Source organism: Esox lucius, chromosome 13, assembly GCF_011004845.1.
Source record: "Esox lucius isolate fEsoLuc1 chromosome 13, fEsoLuc1.pri, whole genome shotgun sequence".
NCBI lineage: Eukaryota > Metazoa > Chordata > Actinopteri > Esociformes > Esocidae > Esox > Esox lucius.
Window position 1 is genome coordinate 1968736 of NC_047581.1, and position 24191 is coordinate 1992926.

Here is a 24191-nt window from a genome sequence, read left to right on the forward strand (position 1 = left end):
TTTTTTTGTATTGGTCTTAAGTAATATTCAAATTTTCAGAGATACTGAATTTGGGATTTTCATTAGTTGTCCGTTATAATCATCACAATTAAAATAAACATTTGAAATATCAGTATGTGGGTAATGAATGAATATAATATACAAGTTTCACTTTTTGAATGGAATTACTGAAATCAACTATTTGATGATATTTTAATTTTATGACCAGCACCTGTACTTGCTCTCTGGTTTCTGGCCATAGAAAACGAAGGATTACGTCGTTGATTCCTATCCGGAGCCAGAGGAACTCGGAGCATCCAGGTCTAGCTCAGAGCGATATCTGGTTATCTGCGTCCCACGTCGGTAGTATATAACGCTTGATATAAAACAAGACCGCTAACACCCGCTAGTTTAAAGGTGCTATTCTTCTAATACTGTTTAGTATTAGCTACCAACTATGCTAATGAGCAAGCTAGCGGAATAAATGTTGTAAACAAACACCTTAAACATCGAGTAGACATCAAGCTATTTCCCTTGTGACAGCGTATTGTTTAGACAATCTATACTGGGAGGTAAAACACACGGTATACAGAAATATCTTTCGACACGACGAGCCAAGTTTTCCGAGCACGCTTCCTGCTTCTAACCATCTTTTTTTCTCGCGATCCCCCCCACCCGTTCTTAGGACACATTCACCAATCACAACCAGTATTACTGCTCCTGACACTTATGTTAAAAATATATATCTTAACGTTGCAAAACATTATAATGAACTAGAATATATACTAAACAAGTTCAAGAACACACATTTTATTTCTCTTCCTTTTTTTTAATAATTGGGTTACATATGTGATTTATTATTTCCTCCTTTACATTACGTTTTTCATGGAAAAATGTCAAATTCTATTTTAAGGAAATCCTTTTGATTGTTCTTTAATAAATCATTAAAGAATCATCCCCTGAAAAATCAGCCCCAAATGAGAAAACATTTAAATGGGGGAATAGATAGTGGGCAGAGGGTTCTCCACAATTTCAAGGTAAAGAACCCCTAAAAGATCCTTGAAGAACCTTTTATTTTTAGAGTGTTACAAATCTTCCAGTCCCTTTAGCTGAAAAGCATCAGGCTTGTTCTGTCAGAGTGGTCATTGTGCCAGGGTTTGATTCCATAATCCTTTCACTTTCCTAATGTTGGAGCCCCTTGTGTACTTATGGACTTTCAACACTCTTGATTGTTTTTATATACCCTTCCCAAGATAGTCCACTCCCTGGACACATTATTAGGTACACTGTGTTGTTAATGCAAAAAAACTAATTGCAAATAATTTCGCAGCCACTCAACATACACTACTTTTCAAAAGTTTGGGTTCACTTAGAAATGTCCTTGTTTTCAAAAGAGCAAAATTTTGGTCCATTCAAATAACATTGATCAGAAATACAGTGTAGACATTGTTAATGTTATAAATTACTATTGTAGATGGACACAGCTGATTTTTATTGGAATATCTACATAGGCGTACAGAGGCCCATTATCAGCAACCATCACTCCTGTGTTCCAATGTCGCGTTGTGTTCCATTATATTCACAAACTCAATTCAGAATTTACTCTAACCCTTGTATAAGGCCACTTTACATTTCCTCAGTTCTTATCCTGTTTTAGTATTTCCATGGCTATGAGGTGATCTTCATAACTAATTATGGTGTAATGACGAGTTCGGGTTGATTCACTCAAAAGTATGCGTTTCATCTGGTGAGCTTCTTGAGGGACAGTCACACTTGGAAGAATCAGTATACGTGGCATGCAATCACTACGGCGACCTAGAGGGGGAGCTGTGCAACCTAGCGCTATGCATTATGGGGCGGACGTAGCTCTTGCCCTTCCATAGTTCTTCGACGAAGAGAAGCTGACGTTTGAGAAACCAGCAAGTCGGCTAGTCTAATACTGGTTAGTTAGAATTTTAAGAGACTGCAGTGGCACGGGAAGTGCCACACTCGGAGCGTGATATGGGGCAGAATGATCTGATGAGCAATGCGGAGGACGTGGCCGACCAGGTAGGCGACGCTCTGACCAAGGCCCGGCGGCCACGGCAGAGTCATTGCATCTAGTGGAGGAGATCTTGTCAATTTCACGATAGCGAAACTAGAACGAGGATTACGTGTTTAATGAATGGATATTAATACGTATTCATAGTCGTGTGAACATATTGTGTTGTCTTTGTTTGGCATTCTGCAGTTGTACAGCCACGAGACAGAAACAGTTTTAGTTACTACCTCTAGTAAGTTTGGCCGTTATTTTTCTCCGGCCATGGCTACATTGATGATGAAACTGTGCTCAGTTAGTGTTAGGTTGTTGAACTTCAGTCTCGCGCCCAGGATAGGACTCGAGTCATGCTTCATGGTTAACCTGTTGCTCTGTTGTAGCTGTGCTGTCATCATGAATGACTCAATCTGAAAAGCCAAGATATAACTTAATTAGACATTGTTTTACGTGTCGTGCAGAATTATTCACCTACTAATCTCAGTGGAATGACAAAGTATACGTTATATGAAATAAGGATAACTTTAGCTCTTTCAAGCTTTTCCTGATTTAAATCTTAAGGATGCATTTTGGGAAATTAAAATAAATATTTAAATGATCACTTAGGGCTGGATGTGTAATATGTTGTTTATGTGAATAATCTCAGCTAGCCATGAATTTCCTTATTTTGAAAGTTAGTGTTTTTGATGACATGGTGCACAAATAGGCACATACACGATTTTCGGGGACACGTTTTGGGTCGACAGCTCTACTTTTACAACCAGTGGCAAGAACTTGAGCACTGTGTCTCTACGATGCCAATGTGGATTGGATATGGCCATGGCTAGACCGAAAGAATGTGCTGACAACTTGAATTGAAGACATTTTGCAAACTGCAGATCTGTGGTTTTGATCATTCTAAAGGTTCACTTGTGATTGCATGGGGGATATCCTGTTTAGAGACCTTGCCTTAGTAAGAACTGTCCCAGTGGCCAGAGACATGTGCAAAATGCTCTGTTTGATTGTCATCTCCACATTAGCCTTGACGTTTGCTTTCTGAAACCGATGTCTTGGATAATTATTCATTTTCTGTTTATCTTGGTCTGAAAACCTGCTCTCTATGTCAGTCAAAAGCACTCCAAAGAGCTGAATTCTTGCTTGTATTCAATAAAAGTGCTGGGGTGCTGTTTTTTATGTTGATTTAGTTTATGTGAAACGAAGCTTCAGCAGTGGATGCCGTCATCTTCACACTTGCTGCTGCCAATTGCTGTATCAGAATGTTGAATAAACTCTTCATTTGAACTTAATCTGAATGCTAGCCAATTCATTTTATGGAAGAAATATTTCAGCATTCAACCAATATTTCATTGCCATCTTAACCTGGTGTGAGTTACATAACAAAGACAGTGTGTAGATCTCATTTTGTGCGAGTTGTGGGTTGAGAAGGATGAGCTGGATTAAAAGTCACCACTTAAATTAAGGACTAATGATTGGCTGTGGAGTAAAAATGATCAATCCACATACATATCTCTATTAAATTACTCTTTGGGATATCCATTCATTTGAGCTGTGTATGGCAAGTGACTCAGTGAACTGTGATTGGCTATGCTGCTGCTTTGGCTCTGCTGATGTGGATGTCTGCTGTCTAGGGGTGGAGCTTAGCAAGGACGGCTGAATCATGTCCTGACTGAAGCTGTTGATGTTTGAGATGTAATAACAGTGTTTCAGATAATTGAAGGTATTAAAAAAAATTGTGCTGTGGGTGTTTCTGACTTAACTAAATAAGAGGGACCAAAAAATGGCATCATTGTGGTTTATTTTGTAATAAAGTTACTAATGAGAAAATGTTTCTCCCCATTTTGAAAAATATGTATTTTTGGTTACATTTATGACGAAAGTTACAGTTAAGCAACATTAGTTTTGCATTAGGGCTATGTTGTTTAGGCATACATGTTAGGTTTAGGATTAGTAAAAGAGAAGATGGGTTTTTAAGGGCAATCAACTTTGGTGTCCCTTTTTAAATGGCTAAGTAAATGTTTGTCAAAGAAAAATATATATTACAAAGCAAAAACTAAGTTATCCATATCATTTATTAAGTTTTAAACAAAAAACAAATAGGCCTCTATGTGTTACGGTATTGTATGCAACATTATTTCATTAATGTTGGTAATCTGTTTGGCAATTCAATGCCTACAAGCTCAAACATGCACAAATTGTAGCTGCTTTAAACACAGACACCTTTTGAATGGTTTTAATGAGGACAGTTTGGGGACCTTTTAGAGAGTAACAGTTGACATACACTGAAAATCCTATTTGCCCTAATCTTAAACCCAAATCATTCTCTTTTTTATAAAATAACCATTTCAGGCATTTTTATCTGCTTTGTTTGTCAGAAAATTGTGGAAAGATACAAGAAAACATTTTTGCTGAAGGGCAATGGGCTGGATTTGAACCCACACTACAACAGTACATGGAGGCAGCGGTTTAGACCATTGGACCACCCATAACCCTGCACTAAAAATAGCCTTTCAGGAAAGTGAATACTAGAAAAAAGGTTTCACTTGTCAGTATTTTACTTGGGTCACTTGTGAGGACTTCTGAGGAATTTACAAATACAGTGGGTATAACCCCACTTTAAAATAATCACATTTTGTTGCTTTGCAGCCTGAAATGAAAACAGACAAAAACAATTTGTTTTATTCAGCTGTATTTACAACTTATAACAGCCAAGTGAAAGATATAATACCAACTTGCCAGAAAAAATTATTACAAATTAAAAAACAGAATCATTGAGTTGGAAAAACTCAATGAAACCTACAGCAACTCTGAGCAGTTGCAGGAATTCATGACAAAGAGTGGTCATTGTGTGCATGTGACAACAATATCACAAATTATCCACAAATGTGGCTTGTATGGGAAGGTTGCAAGAAAAAAGCCACTCCTCAAGAAAGGCCACACATGCAGTCATGACTGAGCTTTGCCAAAACGCACCTTGAAGATTCTAAGGCCCCGTGGAAAAAGGTGTTATGGTCGGATGAGACTAAAATGTAATTAGTTGGCCTCAACGCCAAACGATATGTCTGGCGAAAATCCAATACAGCTCACCATCCAAATAACACCATTCCTACAGTAAAGCATGGAGGTGGTAATATCATGTTATGGGGTTGTTTCTCTGCAGCAGGGACTGGAGCACTTGTCAGGATAGAAGGAAAAATTGATGGGGCAAAATACTGTCAAATTCTTGAGGAAAATCTGCTGTTCTCTGCAGTTGTCAATGGGAAGAAGATTTACCTTCCAACATGACAATGACCCAAAGCACACAGCAAAACTGACCACACAGTGGTTGAAGGAGAAAAGGGTGAATGTCCTTGCATGGCCTAGTCAGAGCCCGGACTTAAACCCCATTGAAAATCTGTGGAATGACCTGAAGACAGCAGTCCACAAATTTAACTGAATTTCAGCAGTTCTGCAATGAAGAGTGGTCTAATATTGCAACGTCTAGATGTGCAAAGTTAGTAGGGACAACAAAATACTGACAAGGGGGTGATCCTTTTTCCAACTCAGTGATTGTTTTGTAATTTATTTCTGTCATGTTGGTATCTTTCACTTGGATGTTATAAGTTGCACTGAGTAAATACAGCTGAATGAAACAAAAACTGTGTCTGTCTTCATTTCAGGCTGCAAATCAACAAAATGTGATTATTTTAAAGGGGGGTGATTCTTTTCTGTACCCACTGTATATTGCTAAGTGTTCACAAAAGTGGTAGGCATTCTTTTTCTGTGCTCTTCAGCGTTAATTTTCTGGTGAACAGAAGTCTTACCAGGTATAACATTCAAAAAGGTTAAGCCAACACAGTCAACAGGCAAAGCTCATTACAAAACAAAATCCCATATCTCCCTCTGTAACACGGACAAACTATTGTGATAGGACTATCATTCATGGCTACCGTTAATAACCTTTTCTGTCTGTTTGGTCCTTATGTAACCAAACATCATTGCAGGGACTGGTTCTGCAAACTGGCGCTAAGAGCCTGTTTAGACTACATTCATTATTGTTGAAACTATTTCATTTCAGTGAAGATAATATTGACATACTATTTCCAATTCACATTAGTGACAAGTCTTTCACTGCAACTTAAGGATATATGTATATAATTTAAAAATAAATTGGGGGGGGGGGGATTTTGTTTATGGTAATGGAAGGACCTACAGAACCCAACTTCTGTAGGTCCGTCCAGTTCATTCCACACTCCAATACACATTGAGCGAGACATCATCTTTAGACCTCAGTAGCCATGTGGAGTATCTGTTGGAAAGGTGTCCCATATATGTCCTATGTTACCTCAGAAGACATGACAATTGATGTTTTCACCCATTTACACTATAAAAATATGTACCTCTTACACAAATTTGTTAAAGTTTCTTTCATCAAAATGAAACCATCATACTGTAAAAAAATGTATCAGCCCTTTGGGCCCTGGCCAAAAGTTGTGCACTACGTAGTAAATGGGATGCAATTTGGGAAGCACAACGTTGCTAGTGCTGTAAATCTGACTCCATTAAGTCATCTATTGGTCAAATTAGGAAAAGAAGTGTCCCCTAATGGCAGAGATGCTGTAAACTATTAAACCGAGGCAGTGTTTGGAGAACTGCTATCTGTTTGCCTGCAGTCCATTTAGTATGACATATTTGAGTAACACAAGGCCAGCTCTACTCTAAACCTTGCACCTAACCTGCAAAGAGCTATGTACCGACTCTACCATTTATTTTATGATAAATTGGGCTACTTCCTATATTGAATCAACACTCTTGAAACCTGAGTGAGCACTCTGCTGTCGGTTAAATGACCCACCAACACGGTAGTGTACCGTGGTTATAGTGTTGGTTCCCGTTTTCTAGTCTAAACCGCATAAAAAAGTATTATCTTGCTGTTTGATACACATCTGTGTAATAGACCAGCCTTCTTTTGCTACTAATGGCCTACTTTTAAATTCAACACTACAGTTGTTTGGTCCTTGGGGTTTAAGGCCGGGTGTCTCTGTAAAGCACTTTGTGACAACTGCTGTTGTAAAAAGGGCTTTATAAATAAATTTGATTACTTTAGTGTACAAATATAGCCTAGCCTAAAGCTGGGCGATATCGACACAGATCGTAATTAAGTTTATAACGATGAGCACACTTATTAAAAAAATTATCCCTACACTACTTCATGATGTGTTTTTACATTGGTCAATCAAAGTGGCGCTAGTGGTGTGGTATCCCATTCAGAAAGGTGCCAATATGTACCGTTAGAAAGTGGATAAGTGTTCTATAATTTAAGGCAAGATGGAATACATTTCCGGAATTTAAAGTTACAGATACGCAGATGATTTGGCTACAGAAAGCTTTATAAAGGTAGGTTGTTGAATCTGAATGCAGATGGATATGTGGCAATCATTGTTATCATATCAATCACCTGATCTGTACCACAAAAGCACTTCAAAGTATGTGACATGCAGTGTTTGTCATTATACTCTAATGAAGACAGCTTGAGTGTTGAATTATTGCCAATAAAGGATTGCATCAAAGCATCCAAAGTGTGTAGCCTTTTCATTTTATATATAAAAAAAAAAACACTACCCAGGAACACACTTAACTAGGTGTGCATTTTCTCTGCCTTCATCTTAGATAAAGTGCAGAACATGATATTGTAAGCAGAATAGTGCTTACAAGTATTCATACCCCTTCACATTCTCCCATTATGTTTTGTAAAAAAAAAATGCATTCATGATGTTTTTAATTGGTGGCAAAATCTTTTAATCTACAGACATACCATAAAGACAAAGTAAAATGTGTGCAAATTAATTTAACGAACTATCTCATGTACATAAGAATTCCATTTTGCCCTTTTGCCATAATGCTCTGAATAGAGCACAGATCCATCCTGTGTCTTGATTATCAGTGAGATGTCTGTAGAACTTGACTGGAGTGCACCTGTGGCAAATTAATTTAATAACACATGATTTAGAATGCCATATGCATATCTAAGGTTCCACATGTCACAGTGTATATCCAAGGAACTTTCAGTAGACCTGCGATGTTGTGTTAAGGCATAGATCTTGGGAAGGTTATAAAAATTGCTTGGATCCAGACTGCACAGGACCTCAGACTGGAGCAAATATTTGTCCTTCAGCACAACAATGACCTGAAGCACACAGACAAGACAGCACTGGAGTGGTTTTGGGACAAGTCTGTGAATGATTTTGAGTGGCCCATTCAATGCCCAGACTTGAACCCCGTTGAACTGTGGTGAGACCTGAAAATTGCAATTCACTGCTGCCCCCATCCATCTGAAAGAGCTTGAAAGGATCTAAAAGGAAGAATGGGAGAAGCTGCTCAAATCCAGGTCTGCAAAGCTGGTAGTGGCATAACCAAAAAGACTCAACTCTGATAATTGCCAAAGGCTTTTCTACAAATAACTGTCTGTATGACATCACACAGTACCACTCAAGTTTGAACACTTTCTGAAGACACCGTATAGTAGCTAGCTTGACTAGCATGCTTTTCTATTTTTCACCATGAAAGAAAGATGCTTTGTTTTTCGACTAAGGAATTGTCTCCTTGTTAGTGATTGGATATTTGTTTGTCGACACCCTTAATTGCGCAGCTTAACATCGGCTGAGAGGAAAGATAAACCTGCAAAAAGTATCTGGTCTCAGCAAAGCAATGTTTATTGTCAACAAAGGCATTTGTATGGTCTCTCTAGACTCATACCATCCAGGGGTTTGAATGTGCCCTTGGATATCAGCAAATTTGTTAAATCAGTTTTTCCCCAGGTAATCCTACTAAACTCAGTTCAAATAATTAACTTACTTTCCCAACCATGGTGGTAGCACCTCAGCCCATTCTATTGGAACTTTGAGTCATTAAAATGGCAGTGCCTGTAGGCTACTTTGTTTATAGGACTAAATTAGTAAAATTATGGGATTGTCAATGTAAAATATCAGTAATTAAAAATATTTTAGGTTGATCCCAGCTCTCTTAGCTTGTAGTCCAACATCAGAGTACAAGTACTACTGTCACAATGCTCTTAACTTCTCCGATCACTAGATTCAACCGACTACAGGTAGCTTATCTAAGCAAATAACTGTCTGGGACCAAGAGGCCTTTTAAAACTTATTGTTACTATGCAAATGCATAAAAAAAAAAAATACTAACCAGTGATGTTAACCACTTAAGATTATCTGCCTGGACAGCCACAAGTCATTACATTTTCTACATAGTTAAGTTGCTCCTAGATGATCTGATCCTGGATCTGTTTTTCATTGTCCTGCTGATGGTTATGGTTTGGAGGAGATGAAACTGATTCTAGGAGAAAATGTAATCTCAATGCCTGCTGCATGCATTGTGAATTAGCTACTGTCTGACAATAACTGTTCTCCAACCAGAGAACAAAGTTTGTCTTTGTCCTTAAGCAAGACTGTTAACCCCTAGTTGCTCCCCATGCATCAAATCTGGTTGCCCTCTGCACCTCTTCAATTTTGAAGGATGTTTTAGCTGTTTAGCAATTGACCAGTATAGCAGTCTTATCCTTAAACCATGTCCTCTTCCTCCTTTCTGGTAGTTCCTGAGAGTTACCAAGCAATACCTTCCTCATGTGGCACGCCTGTGTCTTATCAGCACCTTCCTAGAGGATGGCATTCGCATGTGGTTCCAGTGGAATGAGCAGCGGGATTACATCGAGGCTACCTGGAACTGTGGCTACTTCCTGGCCGCCTGCTTCGTTTTAGTGAATCTACTAGGACAACTAGGTGAGTTACTGTCTGGGTCTTCTTTTTTATCATACCATACACATTTGGTACAATAACAAAATAATTTTGCTATATACTGGAATTTTTGTAGTACAATTTTCAATTAAACACTTTCAAGTGAGAATTGTCTGATGCTAATAAAAACATGAATGTATTGCTTCACAGACAAAAACATTTAGCACAAATTCTAGTATTTCCAGTAGTGAACTACATGGCAAAGAACTTAACACTACCTTCATACATTTTTTTTGAGCTACCACCTAGTTACTGATAAAGAAAATGACTAGATATAGATCCCTACTACCTAACAATGGCTACTGAACTAGGCACTAGGACAGACGTGTAAAAAGTTATCTGCACGGTTTGGCAGTTGTTCACTGTTTTAGTGGACGTTTGTAAATAAGATCTAAAGGACCAGGTAAGTGGAGTTAATAACTATTCAGTGAAAGAAAAGTCTAAAGTTACAAATTAAGGCCACTGGTGAGTTATAAACTCCATTTACTTGGACATTTAGGTCTAGATTAGGAACGTCCCAAAACTAGTGAAAACAATATTACTAATGTTTTGTACTTTTTACACCTCTGATTATGCAACATTGTGCCATTTCTGACATTGCTGGGAAGATCTGCTAACATGAGAGATGAGGACTGGTCTGGCCAGCTGCAGTTGTGCTCAGCCCTGGAAATGGGGAAAGGGAGTGGTAGCCAAATAATAATAACTTTATTTTTTTGTCCTTATGTCCATCACCCTTTCAAACAGGCAGCTGTGTCCTTATTCTCAGTAGGAATTTTGTACAGTATGCCTGCTTCGGATTATTTGGAATCATTGCATTACAAGTAAGTCTATAAATGTTCAATGACAATCTTGACCCTTTCAAATTTTTATAATATTTAGTGCATGTTTAATAGAGTTGCATGATATTGACAAAATGTGATATTGCAATATTGATCATGAATATTGCAATATCGATATTCATTTTGATCTTCTTAAACATACGTAAAAACACGTTATGGGAAAACCCCTCATAATATATATATATAATATATGAAAACCACACATTTTCTTACAACACAAGGGTTTATTTCAACTGAAAGTCTTATTGGACTGGTACAACATGAATAAATAAAGACCATGTCTATGGAACAGGACATATTGTACTGGTGGTACAGCAGACCTGCCAACCCTGTCCAACTTTTTAGAGTACCGGATGCGCATGGCAAATTGGGGTTTAGAACTGCCATTTGCACTTGGATTTATACATCTATACATCCCACATGTACATACATTATACTTAATACTTGTACATTTTCTGCCCTCTTATTTGCACTTCTGGTTAGATGCTAACTGCATTTTGTTGTACTGTACTTCAGTGACAAAGTTGAAAATAATCACAAGTTTTTCTGAGGATATGCCCTCATTTTTTAGTGGAATCTAAACGCCGTTTCCTAGAAGAGTCCTGTGTTTCAGCCTATGTGAAGGTGCCGATTGTATTTCTTGGCAGCTCATACATAATTTGAGATTTTTTTTTATTGATTAAATCTCAAATCTAGTGCAAAGGCATTTTAGAAGCATTGCCTCTATAGCTAGTTCCGTACACTCATTCTTTATTGTGCAGTCTACTAAACTCCCGACTCCATTTAATGCCAAAATGTTTATATTTATTTTTGATTATACTTTTGTAATACTTTTTGTCACATGGATCAAAATTACAGTTACAGTCCATTACGTACATTTTTGGCCTCAAACGTTTCCTCTTCAATCTCTTGTTTCGGTGGCCCCCATTCATGAAATGTGCATACGATCAAATTTGATCTTAAAATTATCATAAGATAATTTCACCGACAGAGCTGGTATTCATCAATATTATCTTTGTCGTATCCTTACGATCACACTCACGTCTGATCGGAGACTGTGTAAACCAATGACAAAAAAGTAAGATGATGCTTGATTTGCAATATGACCATCATTATCACGCAAAACAACAATCGTAACAGCCTGAGTAACAACAACCACAATTATAATAATAGGTAATATAGAATAAGATGAAGAACACATACAATATTTGATATTGTGGTACATTTGTATCTCTACCGTAGGCTATTGTATTTATTTCACTTTATTCTGCATTTTCTCTCTTCTGCTGTTCATCCGTTTGTAAGATTTGAAATGCCTATGTGTATGTAATGCGGTAGACAAATAAACTTGCTTTGCCTTGCTTTTCTCTCAGGCTGTATCGACGTACTTGGAGATCATAAATGGTTGTTATAATTTCGGTGGCAGGCATCTTGATTAGCTAACAGGTCTTAAATTGACTAGTGAGAGGATAAATAAACCAGTGGCTCTGGGTTGAGCAGTTACCACAATGATGTTAGAGCTTGCTCTTCTAACGGGCTCTGGGCTGAGATGCGAAAGTGTTCCATAACTGTGCTGATTTCGTCACGGAGAATGACGAATGGTTAATTCGCCGTTTCAGACTGTAATTTATGTTGAAATCTGTCAATTCATAGGTTGCTGATCGCCACACCCGTATAAATTACGGGTGTGTCATGTGTAAATAAGGACCGGTGCAGCATGTTCTTGCATCCACAGCTTTATCCAATTTATCAATCTGCGAAGACATCTATGCTCATTTCGACCAGGTTCAACCATAGACTGTATAAATAATGGACGACGCCCTTTCGCTCTTTTCCATTGGTGAAAAATGAAGCCACCAGTGTCCTGATACGGCGCTGACATCTTGGACTTGCGTCTGCGCAGATAGCGATCTTGGGACCAGTTCTGCGCAGTAGTTATGCGCAGTAGCGAGAAGGAAGTAAAGCCGTAAAGCCGCAAAATCAACGGCCCCACCCCTGTGCCCCACCCTCACTCTCCCTCGCAGAATGCACATACCGTAATCAATCGCAAGTCCAAGTACAGTACAACCTTTGCTTGTTAAACCTAGACGATATGTTATAGCCTAACTTAAATCATGTTTAACCTTAATTTAGAATAGGTCTAATACAAAAATAATTGGTAACTTCTAGCTAACGATCACCTGCTAGCTATTAACATGGCTATTAACGAGGCTTGTTGTCTTTTAGCTAACGTTAGCTAGCCCATTACATTTATTTACTAATTAAATAGCTTATAAATGTAACTTACCGAAAAAAATTCAAAGATCGATTGGAAATGCCAGATCGGTTAGCACAATGTACTGCAGAACAACCCATTATGTCCGTGTGAAATTATATAAATTATAGAAATTTAGAGATTAAATGTAAAGTTACAATCTTCTCAGTCCTCCGAAGATTCAGTGGCTCCTCGGCTCAGATAGCTGTCAATCACAGCTGTGAATCACGACGTCACACCACCGTTTTTAGAGCATTAAATAACGAACTAAAAACAAACTTATTTTAAAAACAAACTCTTGAATTTACATTAGCGTGATACAAACTACAGTAAATGACAGAAACCAGCTTCGGAAAAAATATATTTGAAGGGTAATTTAATTGTTTAGTTGGTCTCGCGTCCCATTGAATAACATGGGGAGGGCGGGGTTTATGACCTATACTGGGACCACTCACCAGGGGGCGATCGAGACGTTTTGGCTTCACTTTTCAGGGCTTGTGCGGCACGCTTGGGTTCAACAGTTTTGTGAATTACACTTAGAGGTGATCGTAAGTCTCTCCCAACGTTCAAATCTATAATATTTTATGGGGTTTCATGATTAAGGCCATTGTCTCCCTGAGCTACACTCATCGTCTTACTTTTGTCTTTTTCTTTCGCTCCTCTGACTCGTTTCGCTGTCTCTAAGGCCCTGTCCCAATATCTGCACTACGCACTAAGGTCTTCCGTGAAGTACACACTTGTTGAAAGTGCACTTAGCGGCGTTAGTGTGCATGGGCCCAAAACCGTTAAGAGCAGAATCGGGACAGTTCAGTACACGTCACTTCTGTTGGGCTCAGGAAACCAAAAAATGGTGCTGGCCGTAGTTGTGCTGTTCGCTGTACTCCTCCTAGAACTCACCACCAGTATATTACTAGAAGAATTTTAACTTGCATTTAAAAATACATTCCTTCTCCATTGCTTGTCGCCACTCTTCCTGGTTGTCCTACCTGCGCCAAAACAACCGTTTTGCTTCCCCATTGCTTAGCTATTTGAAATGTCACGACACTACAGGGATTCTGGGTAATAGCCTATAGCAAAGTCTGGTCTGATTCACACATGCGGAAGGGGTGGTGAACCTATCTTCACTCACATGCTGTCGAAGTGCACACACGTCACGTGGTATGCTGTGGCGTCTCAACTCATGCGCACACACTTGCAACTTTGAGAAGAATACATTTTGTCAAGAGCATAAACGCAAGCTGCGCGTGCCGGTGCCACTCCGAGGGGAACATTTTCAGTCGAGAGAGCAGAAACACAAGCCGTGTGAGGGAAGGACCAGTCGCGCGAGAGTATAAACATTGTGAGAGCACAGATGTCGTTGTATGGAAATTCTCTGTGACATCTCAGAATTCACCCGCGCCTTCTCGAAACCCCCCAGCTCTCACTTGACACGTGTTTGCACTCACGAAAAAGAACATGGTACCAAAGATATGATTTCTAGACTTATTGCTTATTCTTTCAATGCCGTTGATTGGCTAATTTAAAAGTCCGGGACCTATACAACGTGACCAAGCTATCATTGGCCATTAGTGCAATATAGTGATGGGAGTTTTGAGTCTTTTTAGTGATCCGGCTCAATTGGACCAGTTCACTTAAGAGAAGGTTCATTTGGCTCTCAAAACTGCTCTTCGTTTAAAATCACACTTTATTGCAAATATGATTATGCACATTTCTCTAATCAGCCCAAACTATCTAACGGCCGTATTTACATGTACTTGCCTTAGTAAAGCTTTGGAAAGTAACACTTTTTTATTTATCTTTCACTGAAAAAGATGCATTTTAATCCTAGCAGGTTCCATGCCTCAAAATTATTAGTGCAAAATCTTGTTAACATTGCAATAACTCTTCATTGTGTTGACATTTTTTTTATATTGAAATAATCGAACAGATTACAATAGAATACAATAACAAAACATTGTAACACACATTAACTAATGTATAATGGTTAAAGGAAAAATGTATTGAGTAATATTATTATTATTACCAGATCAGCATGGCAGTTCTAATCGTTTAGCCGAACTATAAACATGTCTCAGGGTTCAACTAGCCTATTCATATCCAGTGTGTCACAAAGTAGTTGGATAAAGAGGTCCTTCTTCAGGGAAGATTAGTGTTAAAAAAGCAAGTTGTCTCACTTTTGCAGGGCTGATTCTTTTCGTCCTTTTCGATCTCTCGGATCGAATTGATGTTGCCACAGTATACAATCTCTGGGTCATGACTCTGGATAGCCTGGGGTAAACCAAAGCCTGACTTTCCCACCACTCAAGGGTATCACTGGGGCTCCTCCAGATAAGACCTCACCTCCATGATTGTATCTGCAGAAGGATTTATTCTTGCAATGCCTCCTGCTACGTTTTCATTAAGAAGTATTATCAGATAACATCATACTATTCCACTAAAATAAGAATATATATACAGCTCTGGACAAAATTAAGAGACCACTCCTAATTTTTTTTAAATCAGCGTCTCTACATGTATGGCAGTTATTCCATTTGAATGTTTGATAAATTCCAACACAGGCACACCTCATTTTAATTAAAGAGGTACTGATACCACTGCTATGGTTTTCACTATCCTCTTGTAATAGGGCCAGCTGGATAGCAAAAACAGTGCAAGGAATACCTCAAAGGTAATTTGAATAAAAAAATTAATTAATTTCAGCATGACCAAAGAGTTTAAATGAAATGTTTTTAGTGAGGAAAAGTCGGCTTCACTTCAGGCTTTACTGCCAGAAGGATACAGTGAGCGTCAGGTTGCTTCCATCCTGAACATTTCAAAGAGGGCGGTTCATAAGAAAAAGGTCAAGCAACAGACATTGGGGACAACAAAGCTACAGACCGTCAGAGGGTGATAACAACTGTCCACTGACCTAGATGACCATCAACTCACTCGAATGTCACTCAACAACCGACCTACAAAAATAATGGCAAACCGCAGCACTTTTGTTGCCAGCGGTTTAGATATTAATGGCTGTGTGTTGTGTTATTTTGAGGGGAAAGCAAATGTACACTGTTATACAAGCTGTACCCTCACTACTTTACATTGTAGCAAAGTGTCATTGCTTCAGTGTTGTCACATGAAAAGATATACTCAAATATTTACAAAAATGTGAGGGGTGTACTCACTCTTGTGAGATACTGGGTGTGAATGTAATATACACTGAACAAAATTATAAACGCTGCACTTTTGTTTTTGCCCCCAATTATCTTGAGCTGAACTCAAATATTTAAGATTTTGTCTATGTAAACAAAAGGCCTATTTCTCTCAAATATTTTTCACAAATCTGTCTAAATCTGTGTTAGTGAGCACTTCTCCTTTGCCGAGATAATCCATCCACCTCACGTGTGGATGGAAGAAGTTCAAGATGACGGTCGATCTCCCTCAGTCTGGGGATCCATGCAAGAGCTCACCTCATGGGGCATTAATGATCATGAGGAAGGTGAGGGATCAGCCCAGAACTACACAGCAGGACCTAGTCAATGACCTGAAGAGAGCTGGGACCACAGTCTCAAAGACAACCATTAGTAACATACTACGCCGTCATGGATTAAAATCCTGCAGCGTACGCAAGGTCCCCCTGCTCAAGCCAGCGCATGTCCAGGCTCGTCTGAAGTTTGCCAATGACCATCTGGATGATCCAGATGAGGAATGGGAGAAGGTCATGTGGTTTGATGAGAAACCTCATTCTTTGATGGGAAACCTCATTCTTTGGGGATGCTTTTCTGCAAAGGGGACAGGACGACTGCACCGTATTGAGGGGAGGATGGATGGAGCCATGTATTGCGAGATCTTGGCCAACAACCTCCTTCCCTCAGTAAGAGCATTGAAGATGGGTTGTTGCTGGGTCTTCCAGCATGAAAACAACCCGAAACACACAGCTGGGGCAACTAAGGAGTGGCTCCGTAAGAAGCATCTCAAGGTCCTGGAGTGGCCCAGCCAGTCTCCAGACCTGAACCCAATAGAACATTTTTGGAGGGAGCTGAAAGTCTGTATTGCCCAGCGACAGCCCTGAAACCTGAAGGATCTGGTGAAGGTCTGTATGGAGGAGTGGGCCAAAATCCCTGCTGCAGTGTTTGCAAACCTGGTCAAGGACTACAGGAAACGTATGATCTCTGTAATTGCAAACAAAGGTTTCTGTACCAAATTTTAAGTTCTGCTTTTCTGATGTATCAAATACTTATGTCATGCAATAAAATGCAAAATAATTACTTAAAAATCATACAATGTGATTTTCTGGATTTTTGTCACTCACAGTTGAAGAGTACCAATGATAAAAATTACTTACATGCTTTGTAAGTGGGAAACACTGCCGACTCTGCAGGTTATCAAATACTTGTTCCCTACTGTATATATACAGGTGCTGGTCATATAATTAGAATATCATCAAAAAGTTGATTTATTTCAGTCATTCCATTCAGAAAGTGAAACTTGTATTTTATATTCATTCATTACACACAGACTGATATGTCAAATTTGTATTTCTTTTAATTGTGATGATTATAACTGACAACTAATGTAAATCCCAAATTCAGTATCTCGGAAAATTAGAATATTACTTAAGACCAATACAAAAAAAGATTGGCCAACTGAAAAGTATGAGCATGTACAGCACTCAATACTCCTTTTGCCTGAATTACTGCAGCAATGCGGCGTGGCATGGAGTCGATCAGTCTGTGGCACTGCTCAGGTGTTATGAGAGCCCAGGTTGCTCTGATAGTGGCCTTCAGCTCTTCTGCATTGTTGTGTCTGGCGGATCACATCTTCCTCTTCACAATACCCCATAGATTTTCTATAGGGTTAAGGTCAGGTGAGTTTGCTGGCCAATTAAGAACAGGGATACCATGGTCCTTAAACCAGGTACTGGTAGCTTTGGCACAGTGTGCAGGTGCCAAGTCCTGTTGGAAAATGAAATCTGCATCGCCATAAAGTTGGTCAGCAGGAGGAAGCATGCTCTAAAACTTCCTGGTAGACGGCTGTGTTGACCTTGGACCTCAGAAAACACAGTGGACCAACACCATCAGATGACATGGCACCCCAAACCATCACTGACTGTGGAAACTTTACACGGGACTTCAAGCAACGTGGATTCTGTGCCTCTCCTCACTTCTTCCAGACTCTGGGACCTTGATTTCCAAAGGAAATGCAAAATGTACTTTCATCAGACAACATAACTCAGCAGCAGTCCAGTCCTTTTTGTCTTTATCCCAGGCGAAACGCTTCTGACGCTGTGTCTTGCTCAAGAGTGGCTTGACACAAGGAATGCGACTGCTGAAACCCATGTCTTGCATACGTCTGTGCGTGGTGGTTCTTGAAGCACTGACTCCAGCTGCAGTCCATTCTTTGTGAATCTCCCCCACATTTTTGAATGGGTTTTGTTTCACAATCCTCTCCAGGGTGCAGTTATCCCTATTGCTTGTACACTTTTTTTCTACCACATCTTTTCCTTCCTTTTCGCCTCTCTATTAATGTGCTTGGACACAGAGCTCTGTGAACAGCCAGCCTCTTTAGCAATGACCTTTTGTGTCTTGCCCTCCTTGTGCAAGGTGTCAATGGTCATCTTTTGGACAGCTGTCAAGTCAGCAGTCTTCCCCATGATTGTGTTGCCTACAGAACTAGACTGAGAGACCATTTAAAGGCCTTTGCAGGTGTTTTGAGTTGATTAGCTGATTAGAGTGTGGCACCTAGTGTCTTCACCAGGTGTCTTCTTTTCACAATATTCAAATTTTCTGAGATACTGAATTTGGGGTTTTCATTAGTTGTCAGTTATAATCATCAAGATTTTAAGAAATAAACACTTGAAATATATCAGTCTGTTTGGAATAAATGTTTACATTATTCAAGTTTCACTTTTTGAATGGAATTACTGAAGTGTGTGTGTGTGTGTGTGTGTGTGTGTGTGTGTGTGTGTGTGTGTGTGTGTGTGTGTGTGTGTGTGTGTGTGTGTGTGTGTGTGTGTGTGTGTGTGTGTGTGTGTGTGTGTGTGTGTGTGTGTGTGTGTGTGTGTGTGTGTGTGTGTGTGTGTGTGTGTGTGTGTGTGTGTGTGTGTGTTTCTTGTGACTCAGAGCAAGGATGTTCATTCTTCACTAATAGGGGATCTGATAATCCTCTTCTACCACCATGCTCATTGCATTTTAGTATTTATTTTCAAGTGAAAGTTGGGGTTCCCAGTCCAGCTTGCCATCGTTGGCCTTGTAAGGCATAAATTGTTTCAGTTAATTGGTCACATGGTTCCTATAGTTGTTGACCAGTCTATTACATGACTGGATGGATTTTCCATACCTGGAAAACTGCTCTGTATCAGAGAATTATAAAGGAGAATGTCAACCCATCTGTCCGTCAACTGAAGCACAGTTGGGTTATGCAATCAGACGAACAATTCAAACCGAAAAATTACCTTTACATCGGAGTGGCTCAAAAACAACACATTCTTTGTGTTTTGAAATGGCCTTGTCAGTGTTCATACCTTACCCATTTAAGATTGCATGGCAGGACCTTAAACAAGCTATTCTTTCTCACATAAGTGACATAATAACCTGCGTGTTAGAAAGGTTTCTCATAACACATTCAAACAGGAAGTGTTGCAGTCATTGCAGCTAGTGTGATATTGAGTGATATTTTTTCTTTCAAAAGCAGCAATGTGTAGCATTACTCTGTACATTATTTATGTATTCAAATGTTTTATCGGTTCATGTTCAGTGTCAAATATTCAACCCAATGGGGCAAATCGTTTTTTAATACAGTGACAAATTAAGCATGATAGTGTATTCTCTAATAATGATGCATATGTACTTTAATGACACCAATTCTTAATGTTTTCATTTTAGACTATTGCCTACAGCATTTTATGGGATCTCAAATTCTTGATGAGGTGAGTCTTTGATCACTAACTTTTTTTTATACGTTTGAATGGAGGAAGACAGATTTTATTCAACAGTCCTGCTGTTCGGCGCACAAGTCTCGCCACCACAGAGTATGAGATATAACCCCATGCAAATCTTGCTGTTCTCCTTCTTTGATTTCTCTCACTCTTCCCTCTCTCTAGGAACCTAGCTCTCGGTGGAGGTCTCCTGCTGTTGCTGGCGGAATCGCGTGGGGAAGGCAAGAGCATGTTTGCCGGGGTGCCGTCCATGGGGGAGCACTCGCCCAAGCAGTACATGCAGCTGGGAGGACGGGTCCTCTTGGTGCTCATGTTCATGACTCTGGTGCACTTTGACCTCAGCTTAATCTCTGTGAGTACTGATTTCTTGCTGATGCTGGTTCAAATGCCATTTGTTCTCTAATTTTGGATAGAGTTTTTCCTTAGGATTCAGACTTCCATTGTCCATTGCACATGGGAAGAAAGCATTTAATAGTACCCAGGTCTACGTGCCATTCTGTTTGACAACTTGCTACAATGTTTTACATCATTATTCAACAGACAGGCACATCATCATGGTGTTCTTCAACTGTTTGTATGTATTACGCGTAACATTGGGAGTTAGCCATATTGACATGTTGGTCATGAAAACCGTTGAAAATTGCACTAACCATTTGCCTACTATATTGCTGACCCTCCGTTTTTAGATTCTGCAAAACCTGGTCGGCATGGCTCTGATTGTATTGGTGGCAGTCGGCTTCAAGACCAAGCTGGCAGCCCTTACCCTAGTGCTGTGGCTGTTTGGGGTCAACGTGTACTTTAACGCCTTCTGGACAGTGCCTGCTTACAAGCCCATGCATGACTTTCTCAAGTATGACTTCTTCCAGACCATGTCAGTGATCGGCGGGCTGCTACTGATTGTGGCACTGGGGCCTGGTGGCGTGTCAATGGACGAGAAGAAGAAATCATGGTGAGACGCCATCAAGGACCCCGTGACCCCGCCACCCACCCCAACCTTCACCGAACATGGCCTAAGCAGTACGCCCCTCCACCATCTACCACCTCAGCACTGTCACTCTTGGTCTTGGCTGTATGTTAGTCTCCCTTCCCTCTAGCTCATTTCTACAAGACTGTCCTCCACAGGCACCTGTAATGGTTTGCAATATTTATTTTGTTATGGTTACTTATTACGAGGTGGCCATCGCTCTATTTGGGGACATTGAGGACCTAGCCATTTATTTGTTATTTGCCTTTTAACAGTGTATTTGTACTTGTATACTGTAATTGTTTTACTTTTCAATGTGTCCTACTTTGGTGCATCTTCTGTTTCCATGCCATTGGTATAGCCACCCCCTAACCAAAGACACAAACCACTGTTTTAGAGGATTGTTTTGGTAATGTATAAATAACTGTGGCTATTTTTTGTGCTGATTTGGTTTTGCAAAATAGATGCATTACAAATTTACTATATTTTGGTCAGGTAAGTTTTTATGAGGGGGCAAATGTATTTCTATCAAATAATGAGTTTTGATGAACAAGGGATTAAGAAAATAATTGACATGTGACAACTTGACATAAAGGCATGATTGCTGCTTTGTTTGGTGAAACATGGTCTGCGTTCTATTATTTATGTTTTTCTTTTTTGTGTGCCTATTCAAATGCCTTGTAGACGTCCATGAAAACCTCAGGCTTACCTGACACATTATAGACACATTCACATAAGGGTAGAGATGATTTATCCTTGAAACGGTTTCCACTTCATTTACATGTAAAATGGAGGGGGGTGGGGAGCTTGTAAGCTTCAGCATTTCTATTTTTTACATTTAATAATTTTGTCACATGATTCCTTGTTGCCTGTTAAACTATTCCATGAAAAAGGTGTGAGTGCTGCCATTTGTCTAAAGTTTACAGTTGGTTATAGTACTCTGTATCATTTAGCAAAATTGGGCCATTTAGCATCAAAGCCCTGTTGTCTTTAGTCTTAATTAGTTTGTTTTTCCATTGAATAAAGTATAAGGAAAAATGCTTTTCTATTATGTGGTTTTGAAAATGTTTTAAAATCAAACCAGGAGTAAATGTTGGTGTGTGTTTTATTATGGTTCACTGTCATTGTAGGATATCTCTTACTGTTGGTATTGAGTGCTAATTAAAACAATAGTTAAGCCTACCCTGCTATTTTGAATCTCCAGGTAGACAGCTGTTAATTTTCTACTTTTTTTTAATTACAATTTTAGAAAAAGTTGATTGGCTTTGATATATTTAACCTATTTAGACATATTATAAAGTAATGACAAATGCATGCCTCTACAACAGGTATTCACCCCCTTGGACTTTTTTCTATTTTGTACTTTGTTACAACATGAAATGAAAATGGATTTAATTTGTTGTGCCACTGTTCAACACAACAAAAGTTCATATTGTCAAAGTGAAAAATAAATCTGCAAATTATTCTGAATTAAAAATGCAAAACAGAATATTTCTGTATTCACCCTGTTACTCAATATTTTGCAGAGGCACCTTTGGTAGCAAAGTTGTATTGGGACATTTGGTGAACAACAATTTTCAATTCTTCCCACATATTCTCTTGCCTTACACACTTGATCAGTGTTCCCTCTGTGGTCAAGTATGATGTTTGATGGCTTCTGTAATCTTTCCTAGAGAAATCTCTCTCTAACTTAGGTCCTCCAAGGGAGTGGTGGCTAAAGTGTTCTATTTGTGGTCTAATTGACTTTAGTATTGGTGCTTTTGAGCCTACCTAGCTTTACATTTGGCATGACTTTTAGGCGCTGGTCAACCTCATTTTGGTGTTTTTGTTCACATTCAACACTGAACTGTATAAAATACTGAGAGCGGACCAGAGGCCTATGCTACGAAAGCAGGATTTGGGGTTAGTAAGCTAACTTCACAGCATCAACGCATCACCCACAGCATACATAAAACTACTGCGGTGAAGTTAGCTTTATATTCAAGATTCGGACTTGGATCGTCAATACCTAATTAACGAAAGACAGCAACATATTCTGAATCTGCTGACGATAGCGAACAAGCCACATCCCCTTGTTTTATCTGCTGCGTTCTGTTTTCAAAAGACGACTTTACAGTCATATCCATAAGGGCATATTCAGTCATTGGCATTGTCTGAATTTTGCCCTTGGAACGTGTTTTAATACCCACTTTTTATCGAGATTACTCTTAAATATGATCATATTTGAATTGTTGTGAATGTTTTGAGAGGTACATTTTCTTAAACAATTAATAAACTCAACTTATCTCAGTTTTGAAGTAATACGTTGGTGTCTTTTATTTTGAAAAATTCCAGATTTTCGTGACCCGGAAGTGTTTCTTTAATTTTGCCCATAAGACGAGAAGGGTCCAAATGCAGCTTGCAGCAGTCGCTCACGCCAGTCCCCCTGCTCACGCCGCGCCCGCTCACGCCGCGCCCCCGCTGGCACGCAACTTCCGACTTTCGTACGGTTTGTTTACAAGACGCAGATGGACCATATTGCCATATTGAGTCATGGCGGCAACAACTCCCGGGAAGCACCTGGTAAGTTACTGATAATAGCAATATGGAGTTATTTAGCCCGTTACGGTTTGTTTAAAATTTATATTAGGCTACTACCGATAGCTGTTGATTTCAGGTTGACGATTGCTTATAGTTAAAAGGGTGTTTTAAAAGTATGCTAACGTTAGCTTAAAATACCTATGTGTATGCACATGTATGCTAGCGTAGTGTGTGTGTTAGTTTGAGTGAGGTACTTCGCATGATATTTTTGGCTTTGGCAACCGTTGTTACCATACCAGCTTTAGGTTTCGTAACATGACAAAAATCAGCCCTGTTCTGGGGCTTGTTCAGTATTGAAATGTATATACTTCCACGTAATGCAGGTTTAAGCGCAATTAATACCATATAGGACCAGATGTTTACTTCCTATGCCAGTTGTTATTTTTCAGTTTCGTTGTGAAATCAGGTTACAGTAGTAAAATAAAAGAGGAGACCTGTTTTGGTGCATTTTTGAGGCTATGGAATTTTAAGCTTCATTCAGGTTGAAGAGGCTGAACAAAGGTTCATTTCAATTCACTTGCTATGGGGACACGCTAGCGTTCCAGCTCAGCCAGCGTTCTTTTGCAATCAACTGTCAATCTCCCTCGGTCTGGGGCTCCATGCATGTTCTCATCCTGTGGAGTTGCTGCAATGATCATGAGAACGGTGAGGAATCAGCCCAGAACTGCTCATAGGGCCCGGAAGGCCCTGGATGTCTCCCTTCTGTTAGTCACATCCAGATCCCACGCTTGGGTTTCACAGGGCCAGCAGTTCTTGGTAATTGCCTGGGCAATGGATGGGCTGGCTTCAAGGTTGTTACCAGGAATGATCAGACATACTATGTCTGGGACGAGGCCTCCG

General features: G+C 39.5%; 1 protein-coding gene across 3 annotated transcripts; it reads left to right on the forward strand.

Moving 5' to 3' along the window:
* The first annotated feature begins 1771 nt into the window (after positions 1 to 1771).
* Positions 1772 to 22262, forward strand: surf4l (surfeit 4, like). Of its 3 annotated transcripts, none has more exons than XM_010868339.3 (6): positions 1772 to 2028; positions 9597 to 9783; positions 10543 to 10619; positions 19755 to 19798; positions 19973 to 20159; positions 20494 to 22262. In XM_010868339.3, exons 1-6 carry the CDS (start codon positions 1981 to 1983, stop codon positions 20758 to 20760), a joined length of 810 nt encoding a protein of 269 aa, XP_010866641.1. In that variant the 5' UTR covers positions 1772 to 1980; the 3' UTR covers positions 20761 to 22262. The 3 variants fall into 3 exon arrangements, with proteins under 3 accessions (XP_010866641.1, XP_010866642.1, XP_019899580.1); XM_010868340.3 differs by having other exon boundaries at positions 1772 to 1921; XM_020044021.2 differs by lacking the exons at positions 1772 to 2028; positions 10543 to 10619 and having other exon boundaries at positions 9722 to 9783.
* The last annotated feature ends 1929 nt before the right edge of the window (positions 22263 to 24191 follow it).